Source organism: Egretta garzetta, unplaced genomic scaffold (genome assembly GCF_000687185.1).
Source record: "Egretta garzetta isolate BGI_Z169 unplaced genomic scaffold, ASM68718v1 scaffold156, whole genome shotgun sequence".
Taxonomy (NCBI): domain Eukaryota; kingdom Metazoa; phylum Chordata; class Aves; order Pelecaniformes; family Ardeidae; genus Egretta; species Egretta garzetta.
In genome coordinates, this window is record NW_009260125.1 from 546,740 (window position 1) to 564,036 (window position 17,297).

General features: G+C 38.0%; 1 protein-coding gene across 1 annotated transcript in view; it reads left to right on the forward strand.

Moving 5' to 3' along the window:
* Nucleotides 1–17,297, forward strand: part of MAGI2 (membrane associated guanylate kinase, WW and PDZ domain containing 2) — a gene marked incomplete at its 5' end in the record, with an annotated part of 532,170 nt that overhangs the window by 427,511 nt on the left and 87,362 nt on the right. Inside the window, 2 exon segments of the mRNA XM_035896847.1 lie at nucleotides 11,091–11,122; nucleotides 15,392–15,581. Of these exon segments, the coding sequence (XP_035752740.1) occupies nucleotides 11,091–11,122; nucleotides 15,392–15,581 (222 nt within the window).

The following is a 17,297-nucleotide window of genomic DNA, read 5'->3' on the forward strand; positions in this document are numbered from 1 at the left end:
CTAATTCAGCTTTGTTCTTCTTGATAAGTAAGTTGAATACTGAGAATTACCTCCTGAGTGGGTGAACATGAAAGCAAAGAGGTTTATCTCTACTAGGTACATCTCAGTGTGGACAGTATCAAATTTTCAGCAGCTCAAAGCAAAGTGAATTACCTAGAGGTTCACCCAGGTAACTGAGAGTTTGGAAATTCACTGTTATCTTCACAGTTTTGTTGCTCCTTGGACATCAGCCTTCCACTAACATTCCTTGTCAAATATTCTGCTCTCCTACACTAAATTACATACTTTCACAGCTAAGACTCAACCATGTAAAACTTGCAAGTTATGATAAGTTTTGTTTCTGCTGTTAGTCTTTTCTTTCACAGTCTCCCACTGTTTGTCAATCTTTCTGTTCAACCTGAATGCCTATAACCAGGAATAAACTGGTCTGCCAAGCTGGTGTGAAGGAGCAGGAAATTGGAAAGAATTATTATTTTAAATAACATCTGGATCCAAAGAATCAAATAAGCATTCTATTGCTTATTCCAGCTTCCACCGCTGTGTCCAAGTGGCATGATTAGCTTTTCATTATGTTGCCGCCGAATGTTTATTATTCTGCCATGTGGCACGAAAATGAGACGAGTATAGTGAACACATCTGAGCTCCTGACACTTCCTATTGTCACAGAAGAGATTTCAAAAGCAAATCAATAAAATTCAGAGCCAGGCTGACAGCTTAATGCATATTAAACACAAAATTCTGAAGTTACTACAATGTAATTTAATAATGACAGAAAGGCAGTTAGGTGAAACCAGCAGGCTCTCTCAGTCTCTGTCATTTAACTCATTTGTTGCTTTATGATGAACTTGTGTCCAGTGCTCCCAAACCTCAGAGAAATCAGGAGGAGTGAGACTGAACTCATCTCTGAGATCACTAACAGACATCCAGGGCCATCTGAGATGCACTGGGGTATCAAGAAGTCTTCACCGGCATGGCAGAGTCAGTGGGAGACTCAAGCTCATCCAGGATGACAACTGAAGCTCTGAAGTCTCCCATAGATTCTGTGTCATATCTGCCAACTCAGCACGTATTTCTGAGTAACATAAGGTATGGCACCCTTGATACTAGACCTGTGGTTGTGCATCTGCATTAAGTTCTTAATTCACAGACTATGACATCAAAATTTAGTTGTCTGAATATCAGTGTCTAAATTTGGCACAGGTGTCTATGTGTCCATTATAATTGATGGGGGCTTCAGTAAACTGCATCCTGTACTAACTGAGATGCCCTCGGGCATTCCACCTCACCTCCCACCTATAGGTCCTTTGTCACAGCTGGCAATGCCAGGAGGATACCTATTCCAATCCAAAAGACACAAGATGGTGATGCAACTAAGCTGATATCTGGAAAACTATTCAGTACAAACGACAGAGTCCAGACAGTTTTTCAGGTCACTGCAAGGTTGCCATCTCTGTTTGGTTACCTGAAATCTTTCTAGACTCAGTTCTCAGCTGTTCTACCTCAGTTGCATGGTTCACCACTATTTCTGATATGCTGGTTTTTGTCTCCGATTAGAGTGGAGCACTGCACTGTAGGGCATTTATCTATTTTTATTCTTTATTAGGGATTTTTCTGATCACTGTTTCAGGGATAGGATTAGATGGTTTTCAGATCAGCATCAGGACACAGGGAAACCCTGGGAACAAGGAGGAGAAGTCAGTGAGAATTTGGGATCAGACATCTGAAGAAGGGAGTAGCTGAGAGAAAACATGGATGCAATGAAGGAATTTAGAAGAGGATGAACTGGCAGCATAGTTGTCAACACTAAATATCTGGTGATTCCTTTTCATCTATGTCTTAATATGAAGCTTACATATAAGCAAAGGAATTGTTTTATTATTGAATATTTACTGAAGACATTTTGTGATGTATTTCATGAAAAGGACGTAAGGACACTGTATACAAACAACTTATGCTCCATCTGCACTTTAACAGAAAATATTGGGAACATGCCTTGATATTCATCAAAGTGACATGCCATAATGTAAACTGAGATTTCTCTAATGTGCTTAGAAAGTGTAAAAACTTAAACGGAAGCAGATTCTAAACACATAAAGGAGCAGAGACACTGGCACAGTTAGACAGAGTTTCTGACTGTCAGAGAGCTCTGAAAATATGATGCAGTATTCCTGAAAAGTTAGTTTTGAAGCTTAAATTAGCTTTCAGTAAAGCCAGGCTGAGTTGTCAGACGTTCTTAGCAAGCATACAGAGTCTTTATGGGTATGGCAACACTCATAGGCCCTTCTAGAAGCAACAGTCATGAGCTGTCAGGACTCAATTTATATTCTAAATTATGTTGCTGATTCAGTGTGTGTGTCTTTCCACCTTGCTGAGTCTGCTCTGCTTGGGAAGAGTTGCGTGCAACAACATGTTTGCCCATGATGGTGCGTTACTTGCATTACTAGCTCTTGAGGTATTAGAGCAGTACCGTAGAGAGCGTAATCCCTAGCCTGGACATGTGCACTAGAGATGCTGATTTTAGCAGCAGTCATTGGACAACACGCATGAGCAAAACTGGAGATTCTTCGGGGGAAGTTTACTTCTGCCAAACAACAGCTCCTTCTTGTCTGTACAGAAAAACAACCTCAATCTTTTCAAGGTGCTGGTAGAGTTTACAACCTGTGAGGAAACTTCTGAGATGTCTTTCTCCACTCATCATGTGTTAGTACCTGGGCATGCAGACTTTTGCTAATTGGATTAGTATTTACATAAAATACATATATTATAGACCTCAGTGAGGAAAATAACAGATCATTCAGTAGTACTTGCAGTTGCAAACCATAAAATGAGATATGGTCCTAGGGATTTGAACTTTTAGTGGGAACTTCTGTAATAAAAGGCAAGAGATGAGGGTCTTCCTTCATTCTATAAGGTATCTTTTTCTATTCCAGGTCAAGTTGTCCCAGTAAAATCTGTTCTGAATTGCACTGTAGCAGCATTTTTTCTATTCCAAGACATGGCTGACCTTCAGATAATATCGTTTGTTATCAACAAAGAAATAAAGCTGTAACAGTGTAACACTGTTCTGGTAATAGGTGCCAGAAAAGAGAAGGAAGTTCGTATAAAAGTGTCACTCAGTGAGACACTCTACAGGTGTTTAGTATCAGACTTTGTCTGTGGAAAATAATCTACTCTTGTTGACCACATACAAAGCTACTTGTTCCAAAAATGTATTTCTCATTTCCAGAAACTGTTGTAGAGATTTTTATTATTTTTCCCAACTCTAGTAGATTTAAGCATTAAAAACTGTCACCGACAATGTCGCATTTGCCTCTGCACTATTTTAGCTATGATCCAGAAATTCTCTGCTTCACATCCAGATTAATCAGGAGACAGTATTTAGTTTGTTGGTTTTTTCTAGTTTCATAAATTATTTTAAATCTCCAACTGATAAGCAATTCACAGAGCTGTAGCAGCCAAGCAAAATAAATAGCTGTATGTCCATTAGAATGTAAATTAACTTATTACTATGCCAGCTTCTGACCTTTCCTGATGGCTGTATTCTTGCTAACAAAGACTCTGCTATTCATGAAAGTGAAAACTTAATGGCAGCTTGAGATTCTCTGGTGTATTTTAGAGGAAATTCTCATAGACTCAGGTGACTGGTGAGGGTCCCAGCTTGAGCAGCAAGTGCTTCTATCATTCATGACTTTTAATAGCTACCCTTTTTCTAATTATTTGTGAAGATCTGAATATTATTGAAAAATTGTTGCTTAAGAACGCTAGGTCAGTGAAACTTCGCAAACTGCACAAAAAGTGCTTTATGTATAAAAAGCTGAATATTGATTTAGTACCTGATCTCACAGTCAATTAAGTTTTTGTAGCAGTTCTATAGACTTCACTGAGATGAGATCAGGTTTAATTTCCCAAGATACTCCTCTACCTCCACGTCATTTCTGATAAACGTCTCTGTCTCGCACTTTACACTACTCATCAAGAACTCTGAAAGTTTGAAAGGAAGAAATACAGACTTGGACTCATGATGTCCCCAAGTCACCTGGAGAAGAGATGAGCCACAGAAGGTGCTACCCCAATGGGGTCTAAAGATCCAGCTGACCTTCCTGTGAACTGTGCCTGCTTTTTGCCTTGCACCTTCATAGCATGATTATCTGTGAGCAGGAACGTATTCGTTCTTTGGAGTCACTTTTCACAGGTGTAGTAGGCCAAAGAGAGTGAAAAATGGTGCTGATTAGGACTGGAGCACTACTTCTGTAGCGGTCTCACTTGGGCTGAGATCAGGAGCAACTGAGTAAGGGGGCATAAAGCAAAATGCCACCACAAGCAACTACTGAGGATTCAGTTGTACCGTTGCAAGTCTCTTTCAGGCAAAACTGTTTAACAACATCTGGGCATATGTATATAGCCCCAAATAAGACAGACTTATTTCACAGTTTTATTGATCTGAACCTGCATTTGATATAACAACTGATGACTGTAACCAGCCTTCACCTCAGTGCAGCGCAGTGCTGCATCTGTTACTTGCCATGCTGCCAGTGTGTAGCCTACTGCAAAGGGGTCTAACCATGTATAATGTTGTGGGCCTGATCAAACATTCGTCTCACTCTGATGTGGGATGTGTTGATTTTTGACCCATTGCATCGGGTGCCATCCCAACCAAAGACCAAATGGATCCTCCACAGCATGGCACCACCACTCTGAAGGACAGCTGCCAACAGGACTAGCTAACAATGCTTGAAGAGCTAGAGCTCCCAGTCTTACACCTACTCTTTATTTCAAGGTAAATCAACTTTTTGTTGTTGCTAGAGTAATAGTTCAATACTTAAAGCTGTTTGAAAAAGATAGACCTTTGAAAAAATACTACATGGTAGTGATTTATTTTATTAGAAATGGAACTACTAATTGTCATTCCCTACAGACCATCTGATATTTTAAATATGACATGACCAATTCAAACTTGTTATCACCTGCTTGTTTTCATAAGTATTATTTCCATCTATTTTAATTCATTGTTTCCTTTTAGATTTTGTTTTCTACAATATACAAATTAATTTAATTTACTTGTTCTCATTGATCAGGTTTGTTTCCCTGAAAAGGGGAAAATATTTGAAGAATAATTTAATTAATGCTATATATCTATGTATGGAAAAAAAAAATCATTATGTCTCCTACCAGTATTTTCGGAATCTTAGCTGGAGGATATTTTACACCTTAATGAGTGAACCCAACTGTAGCTTGAGTTCTGTGCACCTAATCCAACCCCACCTAGCATAGCTCAACAAAAGGTAAACATACAGAAGAAGAAGCCAGATGTAACGTGAATGGTAAGAAATAGTTTCTTGCACCCTGGAAATGGTGTACATCATGAGTCTGAACTCTCAGAGTTCTCCACTGTCACATCCATTTGAAGTTAATGGGTATTTGACACCTCTGGAACTGAGGCCCCACTGTAGGCAACTGATAGACATCTCAGGGATCCCAGTAAAAGCACAGGAAAAAAAAATCTAGTGTTACAGTAAATCTATACAGTATCTTTACTAGAAAGGAAAACTTCTGCTGAAGTGTTGTCACATGGACATTGATAAGATGCCCATGGAGTCAGTTAATGCTCTGGGAGTGCTCATCAGCCACCTGTTCATTGACTTCCAAACATCTGGGTGAGAAAGGTCTGTGCAGTGCTTGGGACAGCTTTGCTCAGGAAGCCATACACAACAAGGCTTTTATAGCACAAAAAAAAACCCCAAGAAGCCCAGTGGAAGCTAATGGGCAAAACACTTGCTGTATCATCAGTGTGACAAGTGATGTGGAGGGAAGTTGACGTGCCGTGAACATTGCTTTGGATTAAAAGGCTTTATCTTTGATGCTGTTGAGTTCCTCCCTGCAGCACTATCATACACCATCGCTGCAGAAATTAAACTCTTCCCAGGCTTCAGTTTAATTATACATACATGTCTGCCACAGAGGTGCATATCGTTAAAGGTCCTGTGGTTTAGCAACACCTATGTTAATTACCTGTGATTTTACAAGGTCTTAAGAACTTTTCCAGGAATCAATACAAAATAGTGAGAATAATGGAGATGGAAATGGAGCAAAAAGCATCCACATGGCAGCAGACTAAAAACCAAAGGCTGGTTTTGTATTACTGACATTATGGAATATGCCAAATTCAGGACTTTTACTGAAAAAAAAAAGAAAAGAAACAAATCAGGACTCTATCTTACAAATGCTCTAAGTCCTGTCTGATAAGCTGCTTTTAGAAAACTGTATTTTCCAATAATAAATACTGGCTGAAGTGTAAGGCATGTGAAATCCGTAAGCATATTTTATGAAAAAAGCATACTTAAAATTGCATATAAGAAGGAATAGATACAATGAATGTGATGTGATTTGTCTTTTGTTATAGGATATCTTCATCGAAAAGAAGTACAGTAAGCTGAAGCTGGAATTTGCCTTGATCTGAAAAAAGAAACAAAAAAATTTTTTTCCCCTAAATACATTTGAATCTAAAATCTGTTTTCTGTTACTGGTGTTTTTTAGTAAAGTTACAACACAGAAACCATCACAGCTCTGATTTCCAGGGAAGTTCATTTTGGAAGGTGGTAAATATAATTTTAAAAGCGATGCCAAGAATAATTATTCTAACACTGTTTATGAGAAAATGTAATCCTAGTTTTTAAAAAGCATATGGTTGTTACTGTACCTAGCTTTTTTATTTAAAATTAAAAAATTAAAATTTCAATAATGGTGTTGGCCACCTTTGCTGTACCTTATTACACAGTTCAAGTGGTTGACATTGAAAAATAAATCATTGTATTCTCAAAACTAACTTTGGAGAAGTATATGAGGTGATGTGCTTTATCCTCGCATGCTTACACATTATATTACATTACACTAGATGGTGACCGTAGTATTTTCCTGCTAACATTTAGCCGAGTGGTGGTGGTTGCTCTTTGACAGAAGCCAGTAACCACACTGTCCTTTCCAAAATTAGTTCAGACCTGTACTGCTGCCTTTATAAAGAGTGCTAATAAAGACTTATCTAACATGAATAGAAAGAGATAGGAGTCTTCAGAAAGTGAGCCACAACTTATGTGATGAAGTTATTCTGAGAAGGGATGGCTGTCAGGCACATGGGTGAGCCGAAAGCCACTCATAGGAAGAACAGGCTGCATGAAGTATTTTTAGGTGGATCTAAGTTGGCTTTTAGTATTTCAAATTTTAAAAGCGTATGTGAATATGGGGGTGAGGGGTGTTTTTATGTAAATGTATATAATATTCTCAGCTACTCAGGTTTTTATAGAAGACCTCACAAGTTGGACAGTAGGGGTTTGGGAGTTTGGGGAGGGAGAAGTGGAAATCTGGAAGTGGGATAAGGAGGTTTTAAGAGCTTATCCAGTATGTGTGCCTAGGTAGAAGTGAGTTGGTTAGAAGGTTGAGCAGTATTAGTACTACTACTAGGTAGTAATTAATACTCAACAGAAGTTGAGAGCTGCACCCTTTGGAGAACAAATTTCAGTGCTGCCTCTAAATCAGTACTGAATTGATGCCGGTCTGCCAGCTGTCATTCAGGTGAGGTCCCACTGTCTCTGGTGGGGAATACTCACAGCATGCAATGAACCAGCGCCAGAAAGCCAAGGGCAAATGTGGTGTTGTGAAGTGAGGTCAAACTAAGAGGAAGCCCGCTGCTTCTCATTGCCAGCTGTAGCTGTGGCTGCAGAAGGCCAACATTGTTGAGTATGCATTAAATACACATTATTAACATATATTCTTCAGGTGAGCTTCCAAGCCTACATGTAGAGAATTTGGTCCTGTACTTATGCAGAACAATATTTAAAGGTGAAAGTTTGAAGGGAGCGTGCAGATTACACAGGAAAGTGCATTTTGCTTTTATGCTTTTTCATGTGAATTTTCTGTTATACTTACAATGTACTACATATGCATTATACTCTTGGATTCTTGAATTTACAGCAATGATTGCATGTATTTAAATACCAGTGTTAATTCTGGACATGTTTGGTTCACAACAGTTATCCATTGTCAGTCTCATGCTGAATAATGCCAGACATTGTCTGAAGGTCAGTTTTGTTTAGATTGGGAAAAAGTGTGTTTAGTTCAGCTGAGAATACAGATGTTATGTGAGGCAACATTAAAATTTCCATTAAGTGCATGATAGGGTTGCTTTATGGACCTAGGCCTTCATCTATTTAGTCTAGCACCTAGTCTTTGACAAAGGTGAGAGACTATCTCAACTTGCAAAAGGTCTTGATCTAATAGCTGAATTTAAATCTGAAGAATGGATTTTAGTATTAGTTCCAAGGTTTGTTACCTTTAGAGATTTTCACTTCTAACATGCTTGTACACATATGGTATCCTGACTTTGGCTGGGATAGAGTTAATTTTCTTCCTAGTAGGTATAGAGCTGTATTTTGGATTTATTATGAGAATATCGTTGATAACACGCTGATGTTTTACTTGTTGCTAAGTAGCGCTTACATTAAGTCAAGGACTTTTCAGTTTCTCATACTCTGCCGACTGAGAAGGCTGGAGATGCACAAGAAGCTGGGAGGGGGCACAGCCAGGACAGCTGACCCCGACTGGCCAAAGGGGTATCCCATAATGATCCCATCTCAGTATATAAACTGGGAGAAAGATGGCCAGGGGGCTGCTGCTTGGGGACAGGCTGGACACTGGTCGGTGGGTGGTGAGCAATTGCATCGTGCATCACTTGCTTTGTATATTCTTATATCACCATCATCATCATCATCACCATTTTTATTACTTTTTTATGGTTTTATTTCAATTATTAAACTGTTCTTATCTCAACCCAAGAGGTTTGGTTTTGTACTATTAATCTTCTGATTCTCTTCCCCATCCCACCGGGGGGGAGTGAGTGAGCAGCTGTGTGGTGCTCAGTTGCCGTCTGGGGTTAAACCACAACATATGGATAGCCAATACTTTTTTAAATCTTGCTTTGGATCTTTTACTTCCATGGCATTCTATATCCATTAGTTTTCTTAACATGATTTCATGCTGTTTGAATAAATATTGCCTGTTATTTGTTTTGAGCGTAGATGTTGTCATTTGTATGTTGCAGTCTATGCCCATAGCCTCCAAGCTAAATATAAGTCCATGTTCTCCTTGTTTGGGCAAATAATTGAGTTTTTTAATTGAGGGGTTTTTTTTAAAAAAAATCTTCACTTGATGTATATGTCATTACTTATTTGATTTATAAATATTTATTAGATTTTTAATTGATAGTAACATTTTCTGATAACTCCAGCAAAACATATTTTTAGATGGAGACAGCAAATAATGAGGAAAAAATGATCTTTCAGTTTCACCTGGAGTAATTCTTGCTGACTATAAGTTATGGGAGGTACATCAGTACCAATGGGGAGTGAATATTACCTCTACCAATATTTTCTGAACACCAAATCAGTGTAGTAAGTTGATTTGAGATACCTTTCAGCAAAACTCCTTGCAAGTTTCAAGTCTTATCTTTAGCTCCAAGGGGAAAAATGGTTTTTAACTTTCAGTCTTATTAGCTGTACAGAGCAATAGCAGGTAATAAAAAGGTGGCTATCTGCCATCCCAGAAGTTATTAAATAAATTTCTGCTACAGAATCTTTAATACTTCAGGTGATGTACAAGCCAGATCTGTACAGGATACCTGTTATCTCAGCTTGATTTTGTGGATGGTAAGAAATCTGTGTACTGGTTAATACAGCAGTTTTTACCAGACACTGTAGAGTCATTAAACATAAACCTTTCCAGGATTACTTTTCCCAATATACTTTTTGTTTAAAAGTGCTATCAGCTTAGACATCGGCATTACAAATCAGCCAGTGTATCTCTGCAAATAGTCCAAGTGCTTTTTTTACTCCAAGATTTTTTCAGTCTAAATGAATAAGAGATCATGGCAGAAAAAATTACCTCACCACAGAATTCTAGGAGCCTGAAATGCTATGTACAAATATATGTTGTGATTTGTATGTAGAAAGATACTTTCTCCAGTGTGCTCATGATTTTAGTTTTTTTCTAGATTCACCTTAGAAATAATGAAAGCAGTACTACTCTTACAGCTCAATTCATTTTTTGAATGAAAGAGCAGCCTTCCTGTTAGATGTCTCAGTTTAAGGCCCATTTCTATTTCTGACAAAACAAATTAACTCTATGTTATTAGCTTTTAATCTTAGGAAGGTCCACCGATTTTTTTTTTACGTGCTATTAAACTGAGAATTAGTTTTTTAATGAAAGCTATGCCGAAAGCTAGTATTTTAAAAAATGTGACCCAATATCCTTTGAAATGCTTCTTTTTGTTTAATATTTTTTAAGTTTTTTAACATGGTGCTGCATAAGAGTAGTGTTTACAATGAGTCTTTTAAATTATCTCCTTTTATGAAAAGGATATATCTGGAATTTTAAATGTTTGTAAGCTAGAATAATCGAAATTCATGAAAGTCGCTAAAGCAAGTTATCAGTCAGTCAATAACCAAGGAAAAAGAGATAACTAGTTGTGTAGATGAGGTTTTCATGTCTGACCACTTGATGACTATGACAAAAAAACAGGACAATATCAAAACAAGCAACCCTCCCAAGAATTAGCTACCTTATCTAGACTGATGAAAGAGTTATTTTTCTCCAGACTCTTCTTCTAAAAAAATCTCTTGTGTTATTAGGTTTTGTTGATGGGATGTTCTGAATTTCTTCTTCTTAAAGGTGCGACTGCATTTGACACATCAATACCAGGTCCATTTTATCCAATGTCTACCAAGGCATTTGGAAATCCTTTTGTTCAGTTTTTTTTTAATTTCAACCTAATCCCATGCTGTTTGTAAAGTATGGCAATGATCTCAATAGCTCCACTTGCATATATATATATATATGTGTGCATATATATATATATATTTGCATATAATTTTTCTTAGAAATTATCCCCTGTGGTTTGTGTTTTCATCCCTTGTGTGTAGAGAATTTTCATATATATCAATATTATCTGCAGACCTGAATAAGAATGGGAGCATAGACACCACTTAGCCTTCACTCTTTACGCATGAGAGAAATCTGCTAATGTTATTTTTTGTTTATTTCAGGTTTCTTTTCTCCATGGAAAACTCCAAAGCCTGTAAGTTCTCTTTCAAAATGATACACTTTGAGTTCAAAAGATTACTATAATTAAAGCAAATTTCTGTAAATTTTCATCTAACCCTCCTGTTCCCAGCTCATGAGACACCTCTCAGCAGTGCCCCAACTGTAGGTGAAACAGCATCAGGGGTGGCCTCATTAATAAGCTCTGCAGATCTGTTGACTCGGAGTCTGTCGGCAGCAGTCTGGAGAAAGGAACATCTCAATGTTAAGATGGGCGTCAAGAACAGTGGCTCAGAAATGAGGTGTCTGCGGGAATAGGCAGAAGAAGGCCCCAGCAATGAGGCTCCCCAGTCTAGTTGGCCTGATAGTTGGCAATCTCTTTGAAATGGACAACATGCACTTTTTCTGGTTTACAAGTGGCTTGAGCTTAACATCCTTAAAGTGTTTGTTATTCTTTCTTGCATTAGTAGATCTAGAGCTGGAAATAGTCACACTTCAAGTGAGAGCTTGGACTAGATACCTTCTAACCAACATTTCTCTGTTTCTATGGTTTTGACATTAAATCCCAAGGTATGAAGACCTTTCCTGCTGTAAGACTGTAAACAATGACTGTATTTATTCTGTTGACACCACATTACATGATTTTTGAAGTTGTGAAAACATTCCCAGTGATTCACCAGGTTAAGGTAGCATGCATTCCTCTGTCTGTCACCACTTTAACTGGAGAAATAATCAAACATAAATTTCTAGTGCCCAAGACGTGAAGATAAGATTGAAACCAAGTGCCCTTGAAGCACTGAGTGTCTGCAGACAGTCTGAAGCAATAAGGCCAGCAACCGGGAGAAAGCCTTCCCAAGACCACAGCACAGCCCTGTAGGTGTGTAACAGGAAAGAAAAACTATAGATGGCCCAAAACCAGGTTTCTTTTCTGCTTGGGTGACTACCACTGCCCCCTCGCCTCTCTGGCCACACAGGGCAGAAGCACCCACCATTCTTTAAAGCTAAAAGAGGACTAGGGGCCATTGGCTGTCAGAGGAGACAAGCTCCTCTCCCGGAGGCAGAGGCTCAGAGATGGCATGCACTGCATCTTAGTGTGTTCAACATCGCAGAGTAGCCTGGGCTGGCAGAAATTTCCCGTGGTTTCTATGTATATAGGGCATATATTATATATACCATATGTAATACAGTTTGATTAGTGCAAAATGAACTTGAGCAATATCATCAAACCATTACCCTGACTCGGATTCGATGCCCTGCATTTAATGCCATGCTTACTGACTTTCATCTGTGAGCTAGCATTATGATAACTCACACTGCAAAACACTATGTGACTATTTAACTAATTGGTATGGGTTTGGGAGATATAATTCCCCTTGTATTTATCTGTTTATGTAACTATTTATGTTAGCAGTATTACCCACAAGCAAGAATGTTTTGCTCGATTTTTAACTTCACACTTGAAGATTTAGAGCTAACCAACAAGCAAGAATTAGCCATATAGGACCCAGTAGGGTTTTGCCAATTGATCTCCAGTTTCTTGTCCTTCCTCCAGGGAAAAGTTTGCTCATCAAAGATAATTATATTTTCCTTTCTCTTTTTAAAGCCTTCTTTAAATATTTTTATTTTATTCAGTTTCACATTTTGAAAGAGGTAAGTGTTCTTTTTCACCGGAAGTGTCCAAGAAATTAGGAAACTCACTTCTAGATAGACAGGGCCTCACAGGTCTTTCTGCTTCATAGCGATAAGGTAGATAGTTTGGTTCCACTGACTTATATTCTTTTTTACATTCCTCGATGAAGGTAAAACCTAAATGTAATTCTTCATAATTTTCCTTGATCATAAGGAACTTGTCTTGAGCCCAGTTCTCCTTTCCTATGTAGACATAGGGGTGATAATCAGATTTGTTTCTGGAGACCTTTGAATTTACACTTCCATGGTACAATGATATACTGTATATATGTTTATATATACCTGAGATAATTCCTTTAGAGCCAGAAGACCTATCAGAAGGGTTATTGTGACATTCATGTGACTTGCTACATAGGCTAATTTACCGAATACAGAGTTTAAATTTATCTTGGTATAAAGGGTACTTGAAGGTACCTTAGGTACTTTCCTGTACCTAAGCTATATTAATGACAACTCAGGTATCTCCATATGTCACTGTATTGCACAGGATCTACATTCCTATGGTGGTCTCTTATATCACATCCTAGTTGCCATCTTCTGTATCTGACCCAAAATAAATGTCTTTCTTGAACAACATTGGTGACTCTTGAATACAATATACTATATCTTCATCATCATCACATCATAGCACTAATACTTTCCTTTCTCAACTTAAATATCATATCTGATACTTACTAGTGCATGAGAGTCATCCTATGATTGACTGAGATAATTGGATCTTTCTTTTCTTCATTGTTTTTAATGAACCAGCCCTACTTACTGATGAAACTCTGACAGAAGCACAGCTTGAATTATAACACTATACTGTATAAAGAATGAGGTCCTCAAAAACCTAAAATAGGCAATATACATATTCTGTTTATTTTGAAATATGAAGCTAAGAGTGTCAGATCACCTGGGATGTGCAGAGCGATAGTTACTCGGCATGTTCCCCAGGAGGACTCCAAAACATCTGTAGTCCACAAATACTTGGTGTGGAAAAAGCCTGATGCTGTTAATCATCAGAATAGAGAGCAAAGCCCACCTGCTGAGCCAAACACCTTCTGAAACCAAGGAACTAAAGGCAAATGATAATCGCAGAATTTGTAGAGAAAACTTGCTGTAAACCTGCAGTCATCTTTGATAAGGCACTGCTGATACAATGCTAGAAGTCAGTGATATTTAATTACAGTTCAGTTTGTTTCCAAGAGTCATTTTTTGCATAGTTAACGGATTGTTGAGTTATGTGCAAGAACACACTGTTCTAGAGGCTTTACCACCATTTGCTTCAGGAAGGGTCACAGGAAAAGCCAAATATTCATTTCATGGAATAAACATTTGTGTGTTGTTTAACTTAGCCTCTTCAAATATACTTGCTAATGCAATTTAATTAGTAGCCAACTCCAAAAAAAAAAAAAAATGTAGATCCCCAAGTCTTCTTTTGCACAATTTATCATATTATCTCCTTTCTGGCTTGATGTACTTGTGAGACCAGTAGAATCATAGAATCATAGAGTTGTTTAGGTTGGAAAAGACCTTTAAGAACATCAAGTCCAACCTGAGGTTGCATCTACCCAGGCAGCCATGTTGCTTTAAGGAAAGGTCTGAATATGACCAAGTTGTTTAAGTGGAAGCAAACCTCAGCTAGTTTCATCCTCACCCAAGTTAAAGCCAGTCTAGATGAAGGTGAGTGGGGATAGAATTAAACAAACCTGCGATATGAGTGCCAGCGTGGACCTGAAGCAACTGGCCTTCACAGTGGCCAAGGTCCCCACGGAGGTCCCAGCCCTGCTGTTAGCAGAAGAGCCAGTAAGGGCAGTCTTGGAGAAAACATGGATTGAGGTGGCTTTCATGCATAGACAATACACTTCTGTGTACTTCTCTCCTGTAAATGGTCTGGAAGAGTTGAAAAGCTTATCCTATGCTTGGGAGTTTGGTTGGCTAAAGCCAATGTAATTTTTGATATAAGGAAGAAACAGCAAAAACCTAAAAAGTCTCTATCAGACTAATGCCCACTTTTCTCTCACCATGTTCTGTATTTTATCATCGAACATCCAACTATCACTAGATGCTCAAATACCCGCTGTAATAATTTTCCCTTTGATTTTTTTCTTCTTTTTCTTCAATTGAAGCTGAAAATTCTGCTCACAGTTACAGCAATCTACTTCTCCCTGGGCAGCTAGCTATTTTCATGCATTCTTAAAAGATACAGCATTAAGATCATTCAGTTGCTGCCCAGTTTGGTCACTTCTTTGGTAAGCGCTACTTTTGGTTATGTATTTTGATGAATCTGATAACTGTACCTTCACAGACCCACAGATTCCACTTTTAGCAGCATAACTTCCAGTAGCTCAGCGCATTCTATGAGAGGCACTCAACATGCTTCAGGGGTAACGCTGGGCCCAAATCCACACGGCACCATATTAACTGAGAAAGATCCCATCTTCCCATGAGCAACAAAACAATTAAATTTAACAGTCATCTTATAAACAGCACCACACACACCTTTCATCTCAAAAGGCAGCGAACAGATTTGCTAGTTTTACAAAATAGGTCTTCAGCTGAAATCACTGTCTCATTGTGGAAGCCACAGTTTTTGCAAAACTTCATCCTTATGCTCTCTATGTTTTTATTCCAGATGATGGAACGATGGGAGAATCAAGGCAGCCCTCAAACGAGCCTGTCTGCTCCAGCTATGCCACAGAATATTCCCTATCCACCTGCTCTTCACAGGAGTTCATTTCCCGATTCAACAGAGGCCTTTGATCCACGAAAACCTGACCCATACGAGCTGTATGAGAAATCAAGAGCTATTTATGAAAGTAGGCGTAAGTGAAAGCCCTGTTCACCCTGCTGACCATTTAAAATTTTGAGCTGTTGCCTATGAATGTGTCACTGCTGATACAATTTTCCATAATTATCTTTTATAAAGAAAGCAACTATAATCCCAGTTAATAGAGGCCATTATAAATTATTCAGAAATTCTACACTTATATATTTTTGTAGATGTTGCCTAGAATCTCAAGTTTGATTTTCAGAGTTTTTCTCCTTGTATTTTTTCTCTCTTCATTTTGACTGTTTAATCCTCAGGGAACAATAGTATATGTGCCACCACATTTTGCTGTGCTGTTTTTCTTCATAGTTAACCAACAGGAGGATGTGAATTTATCAATAAAAAATCATTTCACTTACTTTCACTTTAAAGGAAGTTTATTAAAGAAAATTCAAATTTATTTAGTTTTATAAAAATGACTTTGACAAGTTTTCACGTCCTTGGCAGTTAGAAAGAAACCTAGAGCACTAAGTACTATCTGAAGATCTGTACAAACAAGTACTGAGCCATCAAGATTCACATCTTGCTTTTATTTCTCATGGTTTTGGGGGTATACCACATATTTTTCAGAACAAGGGTAAAAGAAGTTAAGCTTGTTTACTGCTTATCGTAAAGAACATTTTAGCTAAAAATATTCTAAATTGTCCAGAGCTTTTGTGCTTATTAAGATCAAATCTTCAAAATAGTTTATTTTTTTACTGAAAGCTTTTTCATAGCAGTTATTACTTGCACATGCCACCTTTCAGTTTATTCTATAAATTGCTTTAGCCTACAGATCAAATTACTTTATAAATTACACATAAAATATTGCACTGCAGCTGTTCCAGATTACCCCATTAATACTAGTTGGGCCCAGAGACATAAAGATAAACCTAAATTGTCACAAACCATGATCTGGAATGTACAAATTTCTTCATCATTCACAGGCATAGTCTGAAAAAAAAAGGTTATTGGCCCAAACACTGGGTTGGTGCTGCTCTTATTTGCCTTGGTCCTTATACTTTAGTTACAGCATCAGCATCTCCTGTTTGGCTTTGTTATTTCCAGTTTACATCAGCTGTAAATTAACTCTAATCTAGTCTCTAAATTGCATCTCAGATTCATCAATTCTTTGCCACTGTGGCCAGTGCTACCATCTTCTGCCACCCTGGTCCATTGAGTGGAACACCTTTTGGTAGAGTTTGTCACCATAAAACTCACTTTCCATAGTCCAGACCTTTTTGGGGCGCAGGGGAGGGTGGGGGGGTGGTATTTGGGGTTTTTTGTTTATTTAATAGGTAACTGAAATTAAGATCCCAAGTTTGAATCCCAAGTTTAAGTACTTCAATAAACTGCGGGCTTTTTTTAGCAATACCAAGTATCTTATTCCCCTTAAATATGGGCCCCCTATAAAAAGTATTTGATCATCAGTTATAAACTGTTAGGCATAGGAACTAAACTTGCCAGTGTATTTACAAACACCATGTAGCCCCTGCTGGCTAGTATTTTAACATTATAAATATTATTTACTAATATAACATCTTCCTCTGCTCCAGATGTTATTCTTGATTGGACGGGGTACTTAATACAATGCACAGAGGTTATAATTTTTGAAATTCTAAAACTCTTGGAAGTATGGATCAGGATGAAGTCTTGAGTAGGCCAAAAAAGTTTGAAAGAAGAAGGACCAGCTTTGAGCAAACTTTGAAAATAATTTTCAGACATGCTTTCT